General features: G+C 59.5%; 1 protein-coding gene across 2 annotated transcripts; it reads right to left on the reverse strand.

Annotated features, from left to right (window-relative positions):
• Nucleotides 1-277: 277 nt before the first annotated feature.
• STX1A (syntaxin 1A) lies at nucleotides 278-17,449 on the reverse strand. Of its 2 annotated transcripts, XM_012742227.3 has the most exons (10): nucleotides 17,349-17,449; nucleotides 8,963-9,040; nucleotides 8,509-8,608; nucleotides 5,949-6,023; nucleotides 5,118-5,191; nucleotides 4,920-5,028; nucleotides 4,362-4,435; nucleotides 3,493-3,630; nucleotides 1,757-1,867; nucleotides 278-1,589 (listed from the first exon to the last, which is right to left on the reverse strand). In XM_012742227.3, the coding sequence occupies exons 1-10, from the start codon at nucleotides 17,376-17,378 to the stop codon at nucleotides 1,512-1,514; spliced, it is 867 nt and encodes a 288-aa protein (XP_012597681.2). In that variant the 5' UTR covers nucleotides 17,379-17,449; the 3' UTR covers nucleotides 278-1,511. The 2 variants fall into 2 exon arrangements, with proteins under 2 accessions (XP_012597681.2, XP_075851490.1); XM_075995375.1 differs by lacking the exon at nucleotides 278-1,589 and having other exon boundaries at nucleotides 1,757-1,962.
• Nucleotides 17,450-20,677: the final 3,228 nt, after the last annotated feature.

The raw sequence follows: 20,677 nt of genomic DNA on the forward strand, positions 1-20,677 counted from the left end.
GTCTGGGAGGGGGTGTGAACCCTACAGGGGAGTCTCCCCTAAATACCAGATTCCAGGCCTCTGCAGTGGGGATTCTCGTCTTATCGTCATAGGAAAGGCTGGATGTTACCCACTGAATGGCTGGAGATGGGCCTGAGGAAGTTGAAGGTGGCCTTTGGTGGGATGGATGTTGGCATCCTTTGCCAGTGAGCCTTTCTCTTGTGGCACCACATACATTCATCCCCAAGTCCTAAGGCTGTGACACTGTAAGGGAAAGAAATCTAGAGCAGAGGCCTGGTACAGATACAAATGTTTATTCTACATAAAAATTTCACAAAATGGGCAGCTGGTTGTACCAAGACCTTTGGTGAAGGGATGGGACGGAGTCGCTTTGAAGAAGGCAACACGGACAGTGGTCACAGTCACTGGGCAGGAGCAAAGCGGAGGGCAGACAGGGCACCCAGACATGGCCCCATCCCCTACTGCATGCACTGGCATGCACACTCCTTGCCTGTTGACGAGGGAGAGTGGTCTTGGGGCGGGGGCACGTTTCTGACAAGCCCCAAGATGGCAGGGAGGGGGAGGCGGCCCTCCCTGGCTGGCTGCTGAATACTGCGTCCGAGACACTGACACCCATGTGGCACATCAATGGGGGACAGAAGGGCAGGTGGAGATTGCAGGCCTGATGTGATATCTGATTTCCTGGAGCACAGAAGAGCAGGGACTGCTGTCCCAAACATGCAACACTGGCTTGAGGACTGGACTGAGGCCTGCTCTGCCTCGAGGTGCAGGGGTGGCTGGGACTGGGCACCAGCCAGCCTCTTCCAGAGGGTCTCCTGGGGTTGGGCTAGCCCAGAGGGGTTGCTCCTGGGGCTGCAGGAATGTGGGAAGGGAAGTTGAGGAAGGCCTGTTGAACTTTGCCCCTGTGCAGGGGAGGGAGCCCAGTCTTGACATGGCCAGAAGCCACAGCACCCTGAGCCTCCCTGGCAGTGATCAGCTATTAGAGGCTTGGAGCTGGGCTATCACTCAAGGCCACCCCTCCCCTAACCTGAAAAGCAGCACCATGTGGCCAGCTGTTCCCCACCCCTTGGGGCTCGGCTTGTGGGGACAGCTGAAGAGGCCAGAGGACAGGGCAGGTGGGCAGGTCAGCTGGATGCAAGGTTGGGGTCTAGAAAGACCCTTGATCCTGGGAAAGGGCAGCCCCCAGGCCTGAGTGGCATTACTGGAGGAAAGGAGGGGTAGCGTGTGCCACCCTGGGCAGCCCTGTCTGGTAAAGGGAGGTGGCCAGGGCCCACTGGCTATTTCCCTCTGCCTCTTCTGTACAGACGACACTGTCACAAAGATCATGCACACGACACGGCTCAGGGCAGGGTGGGACTGGAGGGCCCATGGCAGAGAATGGCGCAGTATGGGGTGGGAGGGAGAGTGCTCCGAGCCAGAGGCAGGGGTGGGGAGGGCAACCCAGCCAGGCAGCAGCAGCCAGGGGCCTCCTTGGGGTGGCCTTCCGGAGTGGAGTGGCAGGTTAGGGGCTTCTATCCGAAGATGCCGCCAAAGGTGGAGGCGATGACAATGCCCAGAATCACACAGCAGATGATGATCATGATTTTCTTCTGCAGGGGAGCAGGCAGGAGGGCCTCAGACAGGGTGGGGGATAGGGAGGGATGAACCCTGAGTCTGGGGATCTAAGGGGGGAAAGTGACAGCCTGGGGAAGGGGACTGCAGGATGGCTGGCCCTAATAGGTGCTGGGATGTGTCAGGCACAGTGGGGGCTACTGACCCGGCGTGCCTTGCTCTGGTACTTGACAGCCTTCTTGGTGTCAGACACGGCCCTCTCCACATAGTCCACCGCGTGCTCCACGTTGTACTCGATCCTGTCAATCATCTCCCCCTGCAGGGCCGGGGGCACCCGAGCTCCAGAGGGCCCCCTCATCAGGGTCAGGAGGGGTCTCGGGGCAGGACTTCAGGAAAGCACCCTGAGTGAGGCTAGAGGGAAAGAAGGGGGTGTGAGAAGGGTGGGTAGAGCCAGGCCCCTGGGGGAGACAGGGCATCAATGGGCACAGCAGGCTCCAGGGCAGATCCCACCTCTCCCCGCAGAGCAGCCATTCTGAGAGTGGAAGTGGCCATGCAGTCTCAGCCAAGGCTTGGGGACCATGCAGAGAACACTCAGCTGGGGCCCTGACCCCTGTGCCGATGCCAGAGAGGACAGAGCTAGGCTCAGGCAGAGGAAAGCAGGGACAGGGGTGGGCAGGCTGGCCTCTGGGCCTGCCCTGGCCATAGCTTCCAGGGGAGTCCCCACTCCATCCTCAGGCATCATAGTTCCATCCAGCTCTGACTGACCCCCCCCTTCCCAGCCCCACGCCCCTCTTGGACCCTGTAATCTGGCCCCATGCTGCCCCCAGAGGCCAATGTGACTGTGAATGTCCCAAAAGACTCCCAAGGCATGTCTCCCTCTCCAAGCCCATCGCCTTCACTGGTGTCTACATCACCATGGTCTCTCACCAGGATGGCAGTAGCAGCTTCCTCGTGGCCTCTCTGCTTCTTAAGGACATGTCACTCCTATACTTAACAGCCCCCAGTCTAGAAGAGACTCCACATGTCCCAGCACTGCCTGTCAAGGCCCTGTCCACCAAGTCTGCAGCTTCATCTCAGCTCTGACTGCTGCCTGTGCCCCAGCCCCACGGGCCTCCTTTCTGCTCCTCAAATAAGTCCAGCTCTTGCCAGGCGCAGGACCTTGGTCTTGCTGTCCCTCTGCCTGGGGCCAGCTCTCAGTCTTCCTTGGGACACCTTCACGACTGGCTCCTTTTCTGGAATCAGCTCGAATGTTCCCGTCTCAGAAAGGGCTTCCTTGACCACTACCTTCCAAAGTGGCCACCTCCATCATTCTATCAGTGTAACTGCAAGTGGTCCTCAGACCAGCAGCGTTGGCATCACCCTTGAGCTTGTCAGATGCACACCCATGGGCCCCACCTCGACCTGTCAGTCTCTGGGAATGGGGACCCAGAAACTTACAAGTCCTCCAGGTGATTCCTAGGCAGTTTCAATATTAAGCACCACTGTCCTATCACATTGCCTCCTTTTAATGCCTCCTGAGCACCTGGTACCACTGGAGAACATTCCATTTGTTCTTACACAGCCTTTTCACCTAATATCCATTTGCTCCAAGGAAGCAGGCCCCTCAGCTGTCCTGGTCACTGCTACACCTCCAGCTTCTAGGAAAGCAATGGGTCTACGTGGCCCCATGCTAGACAGTTAGTGAATGAGCCAGAGCAGGGCTGGGTGGAGATTGGTGAGACCATGCAGGGTCTGGGGTCCCAGAGGGCCAAGCAGAGCCATGCAGAGAAGAAGAGGGTCCTTCAGGCGGGCAGGGCCCTGGCAGCAATTTCAACAGCAGGTGGTTGTTTACCTGAGGACTTGGTCCCTCCCAGACAGGGCAGCATGTCAGGCAGAAAGGGGAGGGGTTAGTGCAGCCCTGCGTGCTGCTGTGGACTGGGGCTGTGGCGACCCGGCACTCACCTGACTCTCAACAAGCATGGCCATGTCCATGAACATGTCATGCAGCTCCCGGATGCTGTTCTCCAGCTTGATGATCTCGCTGTGCCGCGTCTCAATCTCACTCAGAGCCTGCTTCGAGATGCTGGAATCCATGATGATCTAGGGAGTAGGAGCGCACACAGAGCTGAGGGGTGGGTGGGCCGAGCGGGAGGGCCGCTGGGACAGGCAGAGTTGCTCCGGAAGGGGCCTACGGCTTCCTCCCTAGCCACAGCTGTACCCACCTCACTGCTTCGCTTTACCACCTGTTAGCTGTTACCTAATTTCTCTGTGACCCAATTTCCTACCCATAATGTGGGGCTAATAACACTCCCCACCTGTGCTCACTACATAGTAAATGCTCAGTAAGTAACAGCTCTTATCACCAGCATTTTGCAGAGCCCAGGTTGACTGCCCCATAGACTGAGGCCTGGAACTGCCTTTCTCCCCTCCCATCTCCTCCTGGAACCCACACCCCCAGCTGCCTCCCAGACCTGTGTGCCACCTCCCAGGAAGCACCTGCTTCATGGCATAACACAGAGCTTCACTTGAAAGTAAAGACAGCCAAATGTCCCCTAGGAGAAGAAAAAGGTCCCAAGGGTGATGGGAGGGGCCCCTGGCCATTGGCAAGTAGTCAAGGGCAGCAAGGAAGTGGATCCACATGGGAGGCACCAAGAGATGGGGTCCTGATTCTGCATTTGCCACTAACATTTATGTTACCTCAGCCTGGTCCTGTCCCCTCTCTGGGATTTGGCCTTCTTTCCTCTAAAACCTACCTTACAAGGTGGCTGTGTCCAAATACTGTCCAAACAAACACTGCACACACACTAGGGGTCATGGAAAGTCACACTCACCCCAGAGGCAAAGATGGCAGGGTTCCCACTCTCCAGCATGTCCTCCAGCTCCTCACTTGTTGTGGTCCGGCCAGCTGCCAGTGGGGTCACACTGAGCCTGGCCCTCTCCAGAGAGCTCAGCATGAGCCCCAGGTCCCATCCCTCCAGCCCACACTCCCTACCCCTCTAGCTCTGGGCCCCGCCCATCCAGCCCTGGGCCCTGCCCTTCCAGTCCCATCCCTCGCCCTCTCTAGCCCTGGGCCCCGCCCCTCCAGCTCCACCCCGCCGCCCTAGGCCTGGGCCCCGCCCCTCCAGCCCCCCGGACCTCCCTAGTTCTGGGCCCCGCCCCTCGAGCTCCACCCCGCCCCTCCAGCCCTGGGCCCCGCCCCTCCAGCCCCCTGGCCTCCCTAGCCCTGGGCCCCGCCCCTCGAGCTCCACCCCGCCCCTCCAGCCCTGGGCCCCGCCCCTCCAGCCCCCTGGCCTCCTTAGCCCTGGGCCCCGCCCCTCGAGCTCCACCCCGCCCCTCCAGCCCTGGGTCCCGCCCCTCCAGCTCCGGCCCGGCCCCGCCCCTCAGCTCACTGATCTCCAGCTGCCTCTGAATGCGGCCCTTGCAGCGTTCGCGGTAGTCAGACTGCGTTGCATTGTACTCTGACATGACCTCCACAAACTTTCGCGACAGCGTGGAGTGCTGGGGGTCCGAGATGGGGGTGCAGGTGTCAGGTTCCAGAGAGAACCAGAGGCTCAGGTGCCCTCCCACCCATGAGTCCCAGCCAGCACCTGTGTCTTCCGGATCCTCAAGTCAGCTGAGGAGCGGTTCAGGCCTTCCTCCTGCTCAATACTCTGCTCGATGCCTGGGGGAACAGATGGCTGCTGGCCACACGCTGCCCACTTCGCCACTGCCCCCCGACCCACACACCCACATCTGGCTCCCCACCTGCTCTGCGGGGCCCTGTGTGGGCTGTGACTGGTGGGGTCAGGGAAGCACCAGGCGCTGATGGGAGGAGGGGCTTCTAAAGGCCCTCCAGCTGCGAAACGGGTGCCTGCAGTGCCTGGTGTGAGCACACACCCACAGACACCTGTGAGGCCTCAGGCACACCCCAAGCTGTGTTTGTGAGCAGCTACTGTGTGCAGGGGCTGGTGGCTCAGGCCACCCTGTGTGTGCCTCTGTCCTCAGAGAGGCTGTGCACAAGAGGCCATGCCCAGAGTTGGGAGGGCCAGGTGGCCACAACCTGCAGGGCATGTGCCTGGGGCCTCAAGCATTCATGGGTGTGCACGTCTGTGTTCACATGAGCATACGGGGGCTTTTGCTCGAAACCAGAAGTGCTGGCCACTTCTTAGACCCTCTTGAACAGAAGTGAGGTGCAGTGGCAGAGTGGAGCACTCCCCTGATAAAGCCTCAGCCTCTGTGTCCGTAGGCCCAGCCAGGGCCTGGCACAAATGGGCCTGGCCAAGTAGCTGCTCAGTGAATGGGCACATGCTGCTGCCCTCATTAAGGAAAGCAAGATCCGGTGCAGCCCTCAGGGTTAGTGAGACCCCATGGGCTACACGGAGCAAGCAGGTCTAGAGGCCCCCCAACCACCCCCAGACAAGGCTGGGAGCCTGACTCACTCTTTAACTTGGAACGAACTTTGTTCGCTGTCTTCTTTATGTCGGACATGAGTTCTTCCAGCTCCTCCTTCGTCTCTGGGGAGGCAGAAGGGGCGGAGGTAGAGTCCCTGGGCTCCTTCCCTGCCTGCCATTCAGGCTCAGCCTCCCACACAAGGGGCTCGACGGGGGGCTCTGGGCAGACCCCGAATCTCCCCTCCTCCTCTGGCTAAGGCTCTGCTTGCCCCCCAATTCTGGGCCAGAGCCACACCAGCTGCAGCCTCACTCCTTCTTGTGCTGCCTTTCAAGGAGTCTCCCCTCCTCCGTCGCTGGCACCCCCACCCCCTGTAGATAACAGATGGGTTTAAATTTAAGGCAGAAATAATTGTGGAGCAGCTGGCGATGCTGGAGTTGGCTCGAGGAACACTGATTTGATACTTGCCTGAGTCAAAGGTGGGGGGTGCAGGCTCACCTGGCATTACCTGGCCCAGAAGGGTAAGCAGCCACCCAGTGGGCTGATGGGGCAGGAGGGAGAAGCCCCCCAAGCCAACATTCCCCAGAGTCACAGCCTCAAACACCCTGGGTGGGGCAGAACTTGTTCTGACCCAGAGCTGCTTCTCCCCAGGTGCTGAGCTCAGTGGAGTGTCCGGGTGGGGGGTGGATGGCCTGGGTGGGAGCTGGTGGAGAAGAGGGTCAAAGTGGTGGGTCCCTGGGGCACAGTGGCTCCTGGCGGTGGCAGGTAGCTGGGGCCCAGGAGAGGTGAAGCTGGGGGGAAGGCAGTGGCATAGTGTTTCTGGCCCTTCTTCCCTGAAGTTGGCCGAGCCCATAGGGGTGCCCAGTTGACCACCTACCCTAAGAGGGGCTGGCTGGCAACGTGGGACAACACTCAAGCCTCAGGGCATCCCCAGGACTCCCCCATGGGAAAAGCCCGACTGAGTTCTGACTGCCCTCTGCTCTCGCCTCTGGGGGTGGGGGTTTCTCCTAGAGGGCCCTGGGGAAGGGCGTTGACAGTGCTCTATCAGGAAGGCCCTAGATGGGGTCCCCTCCCAAATGGAGTGTGAGTGGGGTGGGGTGCGGAAGAGGGGTTCCGAGGAGCGGAGGAGGCGCCTCGTTCGTAAGAACAAAGGAAAACTCGGTTACCAGCTGCTCTGATGTCTCAGCCTCTTTTGCTCAGACCCAAAATAGCCCAGCCCGGATGGCGGCCCCCAGAGCAGGCAGAGCGAGCCTTAGCCCAGGAAAGCCCCCCACTCTCTGCTATCTCTTCTCGTGACTCCTCAGTAAGTCCGCTCCGCCTCTGCCCTGGAACCCCCACCTGGGACCCCCTCCCTTGCTGAGAGCCTGGTACTCCACCAGGTCATGGGCGGTCATCCTGAACTGGTCCCTCTGACTGTGTTTGACATGGGGAAGAAGTGCAGATGGCATGGGGGACCCCCGAGAGGGAGCCACCGCTGATGCCCACCCACCTGCCAGCAGTTGGGAGGCCCCTCCCCTGACCTTTATAGGACTCTGTCCCTACCCCACAATCAATCACCTTCTGATGCTTAGCAGGAGTAACCCACACAGCAACCCAGATATATCTGGGCACAGACACGTGTCACCTGCTGCCATCCAAACATCAGACATCTCCAGGGAGAGGGGCAAAGTGTCCCCTTCCTTAAGTGGTCTCGCTCCTTCCTCGGCTCCCACCTGACCCGTTCTGCCTTCTGAGGGCCTGGCCCTGGCATCAGCTCAAGCACGCTGGGGGCTGTGGAAGGATTTATTCTGGGTTCTTGAAGATGCTAGTGGGCTTGGGGGTCAGGGCCATGGAGAGGGAGGCAGTGCTGGAGGCGAGATGATCCAACCATGAGCACCTGGGTGGCCAGGCCTCTCCTCCTGGAACACCTGGGGCGGGGACGAGGGGCCTGCATGCTTGGGGTCAGCCTGGCACGTTCGTGTAGTAACCACCATCTCAACAGGAATGGGTGCCGGGTCACAGGACCTGTCTGCGGAGTGGAATCTTGTGTGGAGGGAGAAGGGTGACTTCCTGGAGCCCTGAGAATGCCCGTTCCGGGGTACCACATGGCTCCGCGCCAAGGCTGCCAGCTCTTTCCGGAAGCTGTGCCTGCTAGGCAGGCCTGCCCTCCCACAGCGCTGCGGAGCGGCCATCTGCTCCCCAGGAGGCGAGGGGCGGGGTGGGGCGGGGCGAGGCGAGGCCTGGCCTCCTATTGATCAGAGAAGGCTCCCTCTCTGCTTTCCACCTCCCAGAAGCCTAGGGCAGCAGCCAGCCCTGTCACCTTAGAAAGCCAGCTGACGCAGGGAGGGCGGGGCTGGCCACCTGACCCACCCAGGCCAGAGGAGGGCCACCCCTCCCACACCCAAGTCTTTGCATGAGACCCGGTCCCACGGCCACTGAAACGAGGCACTGACCCCTCAATGCCAGGCTGGGACAGCAGCTCCTGAGGCTTCTCGTGGACCCCGCCCAGCCTGGCCAGTCCAGGCCCCCCTCTGCCCACCAGCAATGGGGTTCTATGAGCGCCCCCTGGCAGGAGCCCCTTCCTGTAGGCCCATGGGGCCTGAAACCTGTGGCCCACACCCACACACTCACTCTCGTCGGGGTTGGGGGAGGCCAGGATGGCACTGTGCTTCCGCTTCACCTCCTCCACGTTCTCAGCGATCTTGTCAATGAAGCCCCGGATCTCCTCCACCTGCGGGCCAAGGCCAGAGTCAGGAGGAGAAAATGTGGGAGGGGCTTCTTGGGCCTAGGGCTTGGCCCAAGGAGGGCCAAGGTCAGAGCTCAGGGAGAGCAAGGGCCAGGCGTGGGAGTGGCTGCTCCGAGGTATACTTCCGAGGTGGGGAGGAGGGGACCCCAAACTTTGCTCCATGCTGAGCTTCAATCTATTTGCCCTCAAAGTGCCTTCACTAGTTCACTAGTTGCTGTCACTGGGCTGTGGAGTCAGGCACAGGGGCTGTGTAAGAGCCCAGGGCCTGGCTCAGAAGGGAGAGGTGGCCACCCAAGGTCTGGAAGTACATGGGGAGAGATGGGGTGCGCTGGCTCCCACCTGCTCAAAGAACTCATCCATGAAGCGGTCTCGGTCCACGGTGACGGTGACGTCATCATCATCATCGCTATCCTTGGCCTGCACAGGGTGGTGCACGTATGAATGGATCTGTGGTGGTGCCACTGGGCCCAAGGGGCCGGGGGTCCCCAACTGCACAGCATCTGGCACATGCAGGCGCACAGCGTGCAGCTCCATGGCCCGGCCCTTTCCCCTCCCTCCTGGGGGCCTCTGGGGAGGGACAAGAACAGGCCTGGCTGTGCCCTCAGCTGCTCACCGCAGTGAGAACAGGAGTGTTGCTGGAGACCCAGCAGCAGGAGAGAGGCCCTGCCTGTCAAGTGGGTCCCTGGGCCAAGTCTCGGCCTCAAGGCCAAGGACTCCCTCTCCTGCCTAGCTGCCTGCCCGCTCCATGCACCTGGCGAGGCCTCTGTCTGGCCCCCCTGGGTCCCCAGGCCTTGCCTGGGACAGCTTCCTGGAAGTCACACTCCCTACTGTCCCGGCCAGTGGTTTTCATGCAGGCAGAGCCCAGAGGCCCCAAGCTCCCTTCCCAGGGTGGGCCCTGCAGGGTGAGGCCTGCCCACTCTGTCCTGGTCCTGGGCACCACCAAACCCTGCTCCAGAGGAGGGATGGCTCAGACATGGGGCCGTCTCCATAGTACCCCGACAGGCCTGGGAGATACTGCCTGTGGGGGCGCTGCTGGGTGCAGCTTTGCCCACTCGGGCATCTGAGGAATCTTTCTCCCTGTCAGTCGGGGCGTTGGCCATTGGTCCTCCTTCCTTCCACCCCAGAGCTGGCCCTGGCAAGCACAAGGGGCTGGTCATGTTGCCACTTGGCTCAGGGCCTGTGTTAGGCCTCCGCCACAGGTGCGGGCCCCATGCTGCTGCCCCAGGAGCAGATGTACAAAAGCCACCTCCATCATGGGGCAGAGGTAATTACACCTCTGGCTGCCCAGTACGCTGGCCACGGTCGTTACTGTCTACCCCTGACATGTCGAGCCAGCCAGGGTCAGCCCAATCTGCTGGCAAAGCCAAGGTCCCACTCCAGAGCCAAGGCAAGGATATCCAGGTGGCCTCCCTAGGGCAGGGACCGATACTGCTCAGCCTGGGGTTTAAGGCTCAGTCATTCTCAGCGCCCCCACAGAAACAGGCACTGGCCCCACCCTCTTGCCAGGACCCAGGCAGGCAGAGGTGGAGGGGCTGGGCACCAGCTGCAGCCGCAGCCGACACCGAGCAGCTTCCCGTCTGGGTCTGCCTGCTCTTCTGTGACATGGTGACAGTGAGGCCTGGCCACAGGGAGGTGCAGAAAGGACAGGAAAGCAGACCGTGTTCTCTAAGGGGCTGTGTTGGGGGTCCACGGGCCCCCTCACCCCATCAAAGTGGGGACCAGCTGGGAGCTTTTCTGGAGGCGGCTCAGAGGGGCCTCACGTCAAGAGCTCACACCTCCTTCCCCAGCAGCTGAAATAAATCCTAGTTCCCACTCCCCACAAGTGCCTGTGGCTGCACCAGGTGGCCACTCCTCCCCCATCAAGCCCCCTCCCCTGATCACAGAGAATCTAGGAGCCACAGTCACACTTTCAGACCATGCCAGGCCTACAAGTTGAGTCGGAGGAGCACTCCCTAGGGAAACTGAGGCAGAGCACAGCTTGGAGGAGCCCAGCTCCCCCTCCCAGACAGCCTGCCGGGTTGGGAAGTGGCCCCAGGAGTTCCTGCCATGCAGCACCCAGCCCTCTCTGTCTGGTCCCCAGAGGAGAGGGTAGATGAGAAAGGGTGGAAGGAGAATTTTCCAGCTCCGGCCACCCCTTTCTCTGGGGAAAGAGCTGGAAAATTCTCCTTGCAGCCTGCTGAGTGAGCCCCTGCCCTGCCCTCAGAGACTCCTGGCATCTGGGCTCGTGCTTCTCCTGGCCTCAGCTTGTCCATCTGAAAAACGAGGACATGTCTTCTCCAGGAGTGCAGCTGCGCCAACATGCTAGCTCGGCAGCCTCCCCAGCGAGCTGAAGGCTGGGCCTGGAAGTTTCCCCAACAGAGGCGGGCAGGGGAGGGAGTTGCCCACACCCTCCTCCAGACGTCCCACATCTAAGGGCAGAGCTGGGGGAGGGGAGAGCAGGCCAGGGTCTGCCTGGGGCACCCAGGATGGTGTCCACCCTGGAGGCGGCATTCAGAGTGGCCCCAAAGCCAGTCAGAGGAGGGTTTAGGGTCTGACCTCCCAGCCTTGGCCACACCCGCTGTGGCTCCACACAAAACCCAGAGGGGATGCTCCAAGGGGACCCTTTCTCACCAAGTCCTGCCACCTCTTCCTTCTCAGGACTTTTCACCCCCCTGCCCTACCACACCGCATCCCTAACTGTCTCCTGCCCTGCAATCCACCCACTGTGATTCCAGGAAGCTGACATTCCCCTCCTCCTTGGGTGCCACCTCCTTCCAGAAGCCTCCTCCCCCCCATCAGTGTCTCATGCCCACACACTATTCACATCCCTTATTGGAGCCACAGCTGCAGACTCGCAGGCCCTGCAAAGTCCTCCTGGCCTCAGTTTCCAGCCTCAGCTTGCATCCTCCTGTGATGGAGTACTCAGTAGACTTCCCAGGCAGCTCACCCACCCTGGGCAACCCCAATTGTTAGAAAGTCCTTCCCTGTCCTGTGGTTTGGCCCGAGGCCATAAAGAACCTGTTGGAGATGTGAAAGTAGCATCCATATCCCTGGGTTCCTCGACTTAAACATTCCTTCCCCTTCAGATCCTTCCCAGGGGTCCCAGATTGCAGCCCCTGCCCCAGGCTTGTTCCGCTCTGCCTCTGTCTTCTGCAGTATTGCACACAAACCCAATCTGCTGCTGACTATGGTCTGAGCAGTGCCAAAGCTCTGACCCATTCCCTCCTTCTTTTTTTTTTTTTTGAGACATAGTCTCACTTTGTTTGCCCAGGCTAGAGTGAGTGCCGTGGCATCAGCCTAGCTCACAGCAACCTCAAACTCCTGGGCTCAAGCTATCCTCCTGCCTCAGCCTCCCAAGTAGCTGGGACTACAGGCATGCGCCACCATGCCCGGCTAATTTTTTCTATATATATATATTAGTTGGCCAATTAATTTCTTTCTATTTATAGTAGAGACGGGGCCTCGCTCTTGCTCAGGGTGGTTTTGAACTCCTGACCTCGAGCAATCCGCCCGCCTCGGCCTCCCAGAGTGCTGGGATTACAGGCGTGAGCCACTGCACCCGGCCCCCTCCCTCTTTCTGTATGGTCTATCTCTATTAATGCAGCCAGAGATCATATAAGTGATCACTTAGCACTTCCTACCAAGAAAAGCCCCAAACCCTTTCCCACCATTGTCTATGCAACTGAATTTTGGGCTCAAGGAGGGACTTTTCTCCTGTTTTCAAGTCTTTTCTTTTTTCTATTTCTGTTTTTCAAGACAGGGTCTCACTTTGTCACCCAGACTGAAGAGTACAGTGGTGCAATCATAGCTCACCGCAGCCCGGAACTCCTGGGCTCAAGCGATCCTTTCACTTTGGCCTCCCAAGGAGCTGGGACTCCAGGCACATGCCACGCCCAGCTACTGTTTCATTTCTTCATTTGTTCTAATCCTTGTTTCAATTTGTGGGATCCTGATGACTCCTGACTCTGCTGCCCCGCAACCGCATCCATATCCAAGCCAGAGCCCTGTGGCACCCTTCTAGAGACATCCTCTAGATCAACTCAGACCTCACTGGAAACTGAATAAACTGACAAGGACGTAGGATGTCAGAGCCCCGCCCCCACCTCGTCCATCTCCCAACCCAGACACTCCTGACCAAAACGGAACTAGATAATGAGGTTAGCCTGGCATGCTGTCTTCCTGGTGTCTCGGGCTGGCCAGGGTGGACACTGTACACATGAACAAAGTGGGCACCCAGACTTGTGTTGAATGATTAGGGCCCCAGCTCCCGTGGGAGTCTATCAATGCCCTCCAAGCAACAGTAATGGCTCCAGAACAGAGGCTGCAATGGAATTGAGGTCTTGGGAGGCTTTGGTGTGCAGGTGGCAGCCGGAGCTGTGGGACATTTACAAGCTCAAAGACCCAAATATCTTATGGCCAGATGCACCCAGATATCATATGGGCACTTTGCATGCCACCTGGCTCAAGCCAGGACCCACCTCTTTCTTCTCTGAACTCCCTGGCTCAGAACCCCGCTGTGTCCCAGGACACTGTAAATCAGAAACCTGGGGGCATCCACCCTCTTCCTCCTCCACTTCCATCCACCCAACATCCAGTGTGTCCTCAATTGGTGGTTTTCAAAGTGGCCTAGGACCAGAATCCCTTGGGGGGGACTTAAAAAACACAGCTTCCAGCATTCTACCCCAGAGAGACTGAATCAGACTAAATTAGTGAGGTTTTCTCTCAAAGCACTCTCACCCCCAGGGGTTGAGAACCACCAGTCTGGTCGCCCGCACCCTCTGACCTGCTGTCCCAGCTCTGGCCTCACCACCTCCAATCAGGAATGGAAGTTGGGAGAGCTGCCCTGAAGCCGGCAGTAAGAGGAGACCTTGCAGACCCACTGTACATGCGGAAGTGGGGCAGCCCGGTGGTCTCCCCTGGCTCAGGCTCCAGGATTCCAGGACACCTTCCTGGACTTAGGAGTCTGATTCCTCCAAGAGGCACAGAGGCCAGGCAGCCTCCAGGTCCCTCCCAGGGGAGGACGTCAGGCCAGCCAGCAGGGTTGATTCATAGCTGCTGAGCAGAGTTGCTGTTGTCTGCCTCGAGGGCTATTTTTTTCCCTTCCTCTCTTAAATGACTAATCAAAGTCAATATCACTAGTGCAGAGAGGCCCAGAGCTGAGTCAGGGGTGTGTGAGAGGCCAGTCTGGGTCTCCAGGAAAGAGGGCTCTCCAGTCCGATCCCCTCCCCCTGTCCCCACCCTCCAGGTCTGTGTACTCCCTACCCGCCTCCAACACCAGGTCCCTGCTCAGCAGAGCCAGCCCCTTCGCAGGGCCCCAGAGCGGCTCAGGGAGGCAGCTCCAGGTCCCTTTCTGGACCTCAGTTTTCTGATCTGTAAGATAGGAGGTTGGACTAGATGGTCCAGGAAGGCCATTCCATCTGCACTCAGGAGGAAAATGTGCCCAAATCCATTGTTTATTCTGGGAAACCTCAGGGAGGTAGCAGGAGGGAAGGAGGGAGACCCTGCCCTGTGCCCATTCATCCACCCTCCTTTCTGCTGCCCTGTGAGGCAGGTAACGCTGACTCCATTTTACAGATGAGAAAATGAGCAGAGAGACCAACCACCAGTCTCTTCCCAGCAATGAGAGAGAAGGGAACTGGCGGGCCAAGAGGGCACTGGGCTTCCCCATCAAGGCCTGCCCCGCTGCCCCAGTGAGCTGGCCCTGGTCTAGACGTCAGGGGGCCCCAGGGGCCCTGAGAGGCCAGGTATGGGGACTGCCAGCTCTTCTCTCCTAGCTGGGCATTCCCACCTCTCTGCCCTTCCTCAAGCTCACCCCTCTCTCCTATTCCATTCCAGCTTCTCCTTCGGGGACATCCCAAGTTCTCTTCTAGGTTCCAGCTGCCCCAACACCCCCTATTGCCTGTCTTCTTCCTTCGGCAGCAGGTCCCACGTGTCTGTCCCACATGGCTCAGCCGGGAGATAAATAGCATTCTGAGCCTAGGGAGTGGTAGGTCAGCTTTGGAGGCCCCAGGGAAGAAAATCAGGGAGGTCCCTGAGTTGAGGGGTGGAGGATGCTACATGCCAGGCTGGGGCTGTCTGGGGATGCCCTGTCCCAAAGCCCCCTTCCCAGCTGTGTAACCCTGGCCCAGTCTTTGCCCCTTAGGTTTCTCTGTCCCCCTGCACCCTGGGGTGGTCCTGCTGATTTCTGAGGGCCTGCTACAGTGGTGAGGCCCCCACTGGCCTCCAATGACCCCCTTCTCTCTCCCTCTGCAGAACGGGAAGCAGCAGTCTCACGAGAGGTGGGGGCTGGAGAGGGCTGGAGGGCTGGGCCTGGCCTGCAGAGCGCCGAGGAAACACGCCAGCTCCTTCCCCAAGTGTGACTTTTATAAATAAGCTCCCTTCGCCTCCCTTCCAAATGTGGTGGCGTTGGAAGAGGGGAGAAGGAGAAAGGAGAAGGAGGAGGAGGAGGGAGGGAGGGAGGGTTGGGGGTGGTGCACAGCCGCTGTCCCCAGCACCATCTCTGTCCATCCCAGCCAGCACTGGCCTCTTCATTCCTGGGGACTCTGGGCTGAAAAATCCTCACTCCTGTGGTTCAAGGTCTCCCCCAAATGAGGAGTGAGTCAGGAGACCTGTGACCATGCCTCTCACCCTGAGAAACTGGGTTCTAGGTTTTCCTAGCTCCACTTTACAGACAAGAACCCCAGGCCCAGAGGGAAAGGGACTTGTGGGAATGGCAACCCCTCAAGGCTGACTATTCCACTCTACTGCTGTGGGCTCCTGCCAGCCGCCCCTCGAGGCTCCTTGAAACCCTTCATGGGCAGGACGTGGGCTCTGAATGCCCAGCTGGGGTGGGCAGGGTGGGAGAAGTCTAGAGAGGAAGCGTCAGACAGTTCAAAGCGAAGCCAAGTCTCACCATCTAAGGGACCACCCAGGCTAGTGTGTGTGTGTGTGTGTGTGTGTGTGTGTGAGAGAGAGACAGAGAGAGAGAGAGAGAGAGAGAGAGAGAGACACACACACACAACCCACACTCTCCTGGGGGGCCCCAGTCCCAGCCAGGTCCAAGTCTGACCATCTTCAAGGACTAGGCAAAGCCCCTTTCCACCACCCCTTGTTCTACCAAGCAAGCCACTGATCCTCTGTGCCTCAGTTTCCCTTTCAGCAGAGGGAACAGAGGCTGACAAGCCAGATGATATCATCACTTGTAAGGAGCTGTTCCCCCCGTCACTTGGTCCCCACACATACCCTCCTCCGACCTACCAGGCACCCAAACATCAGCCAACACACCACACAGCCGTTCATCACCAAGATAACAGTCTTTCCCATTCAACCGAGCACAGGAAACTTGAGGGCAACCACAAGGGCTGGTGGGGGGAGCGTTTGGAGACCATATACCACATAAGGGACTATCTTCTTCCTTTGAAACCCTGTGGGGCTTACCCCAGGGGCTGGGCACTCAGCCAGGAACAACACAGGTCTGAGGCAGGGTGAGGGCTGTCATGCCGGGGCTGGAGGGAGGGTGGAGATGGAGGCAGGCCAGCACAGGCTGCCCACAGACAAGAGTGGTATGATGGGAGGAGACCCCGGCACCAACTCAGGAAGCCTCTGGGCACAGAAGACAAGCCATGCGGTCAAGAGCCCTAGACACTTGAAACTTTCCATATGAGGGGAATGAGGGCTCTAGCTCCAAGCTCTGTGGTAGGGGGAGGGATCTGGGAGCCACTGGGGCTCAGGGGACTGCGGTGCTCAGTGGGTGGGGCCTGCCAGCAGGGCAGTCAGTCAGGGGATCAGAAGAGGCTCACCCGGGTCTTGAGCCCTGCCCCCACAGGGAGGCTTCATTTCCTTCACTGCCCCCACAGGCCCCCAGGCTTGCTGTGGTTAAGGGCAGAGGCCAGGGGAAGGGGACCCTGTTAATGAGGAGCTGGCAGCAGGGGTCTCCGTCTGGGCTGGGGGGGTGGGCTCTGACTTGGAACCTTTGTGTATCCTCCTACTCCCCCCAAACCCCGCCCCAGGAGCCACACCCCAGGGGCTTCCTTGATATGGGTGGAAATATGTATTGATCCAGGTCAGAGTCAGACCACTGAACCCCGGAAGGGTCTGGAAAAGCTAGCCCGGGCTGCCAGAAGCCTGAAAGTGGACCGGGGACGGGTGTGACACCTCCCAGAGCCCGGGCGGGCACAGGATCCCGACCGCGAGCCACAGGTGACAGGAGCCACAGGTGACGGGGGCGGTGGGGCGCCCCGCGAGACGGCTCCCGCCGAGGAGGCCGCCCCCACCGACGGCCGGGTTCCGCAGCGCGCCCTGCAGCGGGTCTGGGCAGGGGGCCGCCCCTGGCCCGTTCCCACCGCGGTCCCGCCGTCTGTCTACACCGAGGCGGGACGGGAAGTCAGCGATGACGGACAGTGGGGGGACATAGACAGGACCTGCTCCGCGGGCGGGGGAGAGGTCAGGCTCTCCGTCCCGTCACCGAAACCGCATAATAACCCTCCGACCCCCCAAAACCAGAGGGCGCCGAAAAGTTTATCCAGGACCCCGGGCTCCAGCCACCAGCCCACGGGTCAACGCGGCCGAGCTCACGCGAGCCCGTGACCCCGAGTAGGTCCGAGGGGCGGGACCCGGACGGGGGTCGGGGTCCCCGGCTCGCACCGGTCCCTCCCGCCCGGCGGGGCCGCAGGGGCCGCCACCGCGCTCGCTGGCCCCGGGGGCCGGGCGGGAGTGTCCGGCGCGCTGGCGCGGGCGGCGGGCGGCCACGCGCCGGGGCCGGACTCACCGTGCGGAGCTCCTGGGTTCGGTCCTTCATGCTCCCGGGAGTGGCAGCGGCGCCGGCTGCAGCCGAGTGAGCCCCGCATGCGCGGCGGCCGCCCCGCGGCTGCGCAGCGCCCGCCCGGCCCCGCCCCGGCCCCCGGGACCCCGGCCCGGCCCAGCCTAGCCCGGCCACGCCCAGCGCCCTCCGGGACCCCGCCCCGGCCCCGCCCCACTCGAAGCTCTAGGGCCTCGTCCCCCTGCGTCCTCCATTGGTGACCCCTGCCCGGGATGGAGCCCCAGCCCTTCTGCACTCTGCCGCTCAGTATCCCTGTTCTGGACCCGGGCTCCTCACCCTCGGAGCCCTTCACATCCAGGGCATTTGCTGGAGGTTGCAGCTCCCTCGTAGGTCTCAGTGCCCCAGGGCCTCCAGCATCCCCGTGCAGTCCCCCAGTCCCCCAGCCAGGAACCTGCTCCAGAGAGTTCCAGCCTTGGCCCCCACCCTTCCCGCCTTCTCCCATCATCCCACCGAACTCAGGCTCTGCCCCCCTCTCCCCTGGGAGTTCTCAGTTCACAGGGCTGGATGCTGGGTGACCCCGCTTTTCCTATAGTTTCCCCTTCCCGTGGGGATGCAGGAACCCCTGTATCTTTGGGAAAGGGAGATTTAAGTTACATTGCCCTCTCCTTCCCTTTCCCCTGCGTCTCCAACCCTGAGCTCCAGCCCCAGGCCTCAGGTCCTGTTTTCTATCTAGAAGCTGGGGGCAGCTGAGCCTGGGCCCAGCTTCCTCTGGGACTAATGGGAAGACCTTAGCAGTACCTGTGGAGGGGGGTGAGAGTGGAGGAGCGATGTTTCCTTTTAGGTCCCTGCCAGCATCCTGTTGCAACAGCAGTCACACACGCCCACCTCCCCACCACTCCCACTGTCCCCAGCTGTCCCTTCTATGTAGTGGCCCAGACCCTCTTGACCTCAAGCCAAGCACTCCCTCTGCTCCCTATCCCAGGCTGCCAAGGCATTGCTCTGGAGCCAGTCCAGCCCTGCCGCCCAGTGTGTCTGAGCCTGGCACATCTCCCAGACGACGGGCACAGGTTAGCTAGCTGGCAGCCAGGCTGGAGACATTGTTTCAGACTTCCCTTCTTCCCAGGAAAATCTAGCCCAAGATACTCGAATGTGTCCTGGCATGGAAGACAGCCACGCCCTTTCCAGTTGTCCAGACTTCAACCCTGAGTGATGGTAGAGCAGGCATTGGTGGCATCTTATTTGACAGATGAGAAGCAAGCACCCCTCTGCTAGAGGGACTTGCGCAGGGTTTTGGGAACAAGTGGCAGGGGAGGCTGCCTGACCCTTGGCCTAGCGTTGTTTCCTGCATACAGAGTGAGTCAGCGGAGTGGGTGGCAGGGGCGCCCCCAGAGCTGGGTGTCTGGCCCTGCCGGGAGAGGGCAGAGCTCCTGCCCTCAGAGGCCCCGGTGGAATGCCAAGCATCAGTTATTGAGATGTATATTAAATGATAGCCTGAAAAATGAATAAAGGAATTAACGTGTGCCCTTTACCTTAAAGTCTGCTTTTCTGAATCTTACCCTCATTTAATCATTCATCCATCCATCAAACATTAAATGGGAAACCATGCACTGGCGCCACTGTTCTGCACTCAAGGTGTTCCCTGTGTAGTGGGGGAGACAGACATGATTTTAGCATGTAATGGAACCAGGGTGGCTTCTCAGGGGTGGTGACATTTGAGGAGGGAGCTGGAGGAGTGGAGTCACAGAAGGAAGGATGCTGGGGCAGGGCTGGGGGTGGGGAACACTCCACAGTGGGGTGCTCTGTCAGGAGAACCTCAGGGGCCTGTGTGACACTCAGGTGAGCACGGGTGGGCACAGGCAGGGGGTGAGTGAGGCCAGGGAGCGAGGCCTCGAATGCTAATTGTCATTGTGCAGAGCCCATGAAGGGGGCGATAGTTGAGGGTCAGATTTTTCACTCGGTTAGTCAAAAGGTATTTAATTGAGCATCTGCTATGTTCCAACTCTTCTAGATACTGGGAATATGGCAGAAAACAAGACAGGCAAGTCCTTGCACTTGTGGAGTCCATGGTCTTCCATGGTCTAGTAGAGGAAAGATGATAAACAAATAACATATATAATGGTGATACATGTATGGAGAGGGTAAAGTAGGAAAGGATATAGGGACAACTGGATTTGAGAGGGGAATTCTAATTTCATGGAGGGCCTTGCCGAGAGGGCGACATTGAGTGACTCCCTGAAGGAGGTGAAGGATGAGCCATGCAGAAGGTGGGGAACAGCAGTCTGGGCAGAGGGAACAGCAGGTGCAGCCAGCATGATGGGGGGGCGAGCCCAGCATATTGGCAACAGCAGAGAAGGCAAGGGAGGGGCAGGTCATGGGAGGCCTTGTAAGTGTCCTGTGTCGTTTAGTTTTCCCACTGAGTGGGTTGGAGCCCTAGGTGGGTTTTGAGCGGAGGAGGGATGGCATCCATTTTTGGCTAGAACAGGCTTGCTGTGGTTGCTGGGTTGACACTAGACCGACGGGGATGAGGGTGGAAGCTGGAGCATTATCTAGGAGGTCACAGCAATAACGCAGGTGGGAGACAGTGGTGGGCGGGGCAAAGGTGACAGCAGTGGCGGTGCTGAGAAATAGCCATACAGTGGATATATTTTAAAGACAGACCAACAAGGTTTACCAATGGAATGGAGGCGTGGGGTTGGGTGGGGGATGGGTGGGAGCAGGGGGACTGAGAAAGAGAGGAATTCAAGATGACTGGAGTCAAGATTTTTGACCGGAACAACGGGAAAGATGGTGCTGCCATTTGCAAAGATGAGGGAACCTGGAAGGGGGATGGGGAGCAGGGTGGGGTGGGGGTGAACGAGGAATTGGGGTTTGAGCCCAATTGCTCACTAGGCAGCTCGATGGGGAGAGCAAGCAGACGGTTGCCTGTATGAGTCTGGAATTCACAGGAGTGTCCAGGCCAGAAGCAAAGATGTTTCTCACAGCAAGGGAAGAGGCCCCTCTGTAGCAGTGTAGAGGACAGCTGGACACTGCTGTGGTGACCAGGACAGACACTGTGACCATCCAAAGCAATGTAGGACCAGCCAGGCTGGAGGGAAGGGTCAAAGGCATTTAAGAGATTTTATTTACTATACCTTACTTCAATTATGAAAAGGACACATGTTTGTTGTAAAACACTGAAACAACAGACAGGTATTATGAAGCAGAAGCAGCAGGCCATGGTGACGGGCCAGCCCCTTAGCTTCTGGCTTGGCATCTGGAGGACAAGCCTGTTTTGGGGGGCGGGCGGGGAGTTCAGGCTGGGACACAGAGCATTTCAGGTGCCCGTCCCGACATCCGGA

This window comes from Microcebus murinus, chromosome 19 (assembly GCF_040939455.1).
Source record: "Microcebus murinus isolate Inina chromosome 19, M.murinus_Inina_mat1.0, whole genome shotgun sequence".
In the NCBI taxonomy this organism is placed as follows: domain Eukaryota; kingdom Metazoa; phylum Chordata; class Mammalia; order Primates; family Cheirogaleidae; genus Microcebus; species Microcebus murinus.

What these genes read in the sequence shown, in the direction of transcription:
- STX1A (XM_012742227.3), bottom strand. Translation starts at nt 17,378, where the DNA reads ATGAAGGACCGAACCCAGGAGCTCCGCACG. An exon ending in AGTTCGTTCCAAGTTAAAGA is followed by an intron (nt 5,192 to 5,948) that starts GTGAGTCAGGCT and finishes CTGTTCCCCCAG; the next exon opens with GCATCGAGCAGAGTATTGAG. An exon ending in ACCAGAGCAAGGCACGCCGG is followed by an intron (nt 1,590 to 1,756) that starts GTCAGTAGCCCC and finishes GCTCCCCTGCAG; the next exon opens with AAGAAAATCATGATCATCAT.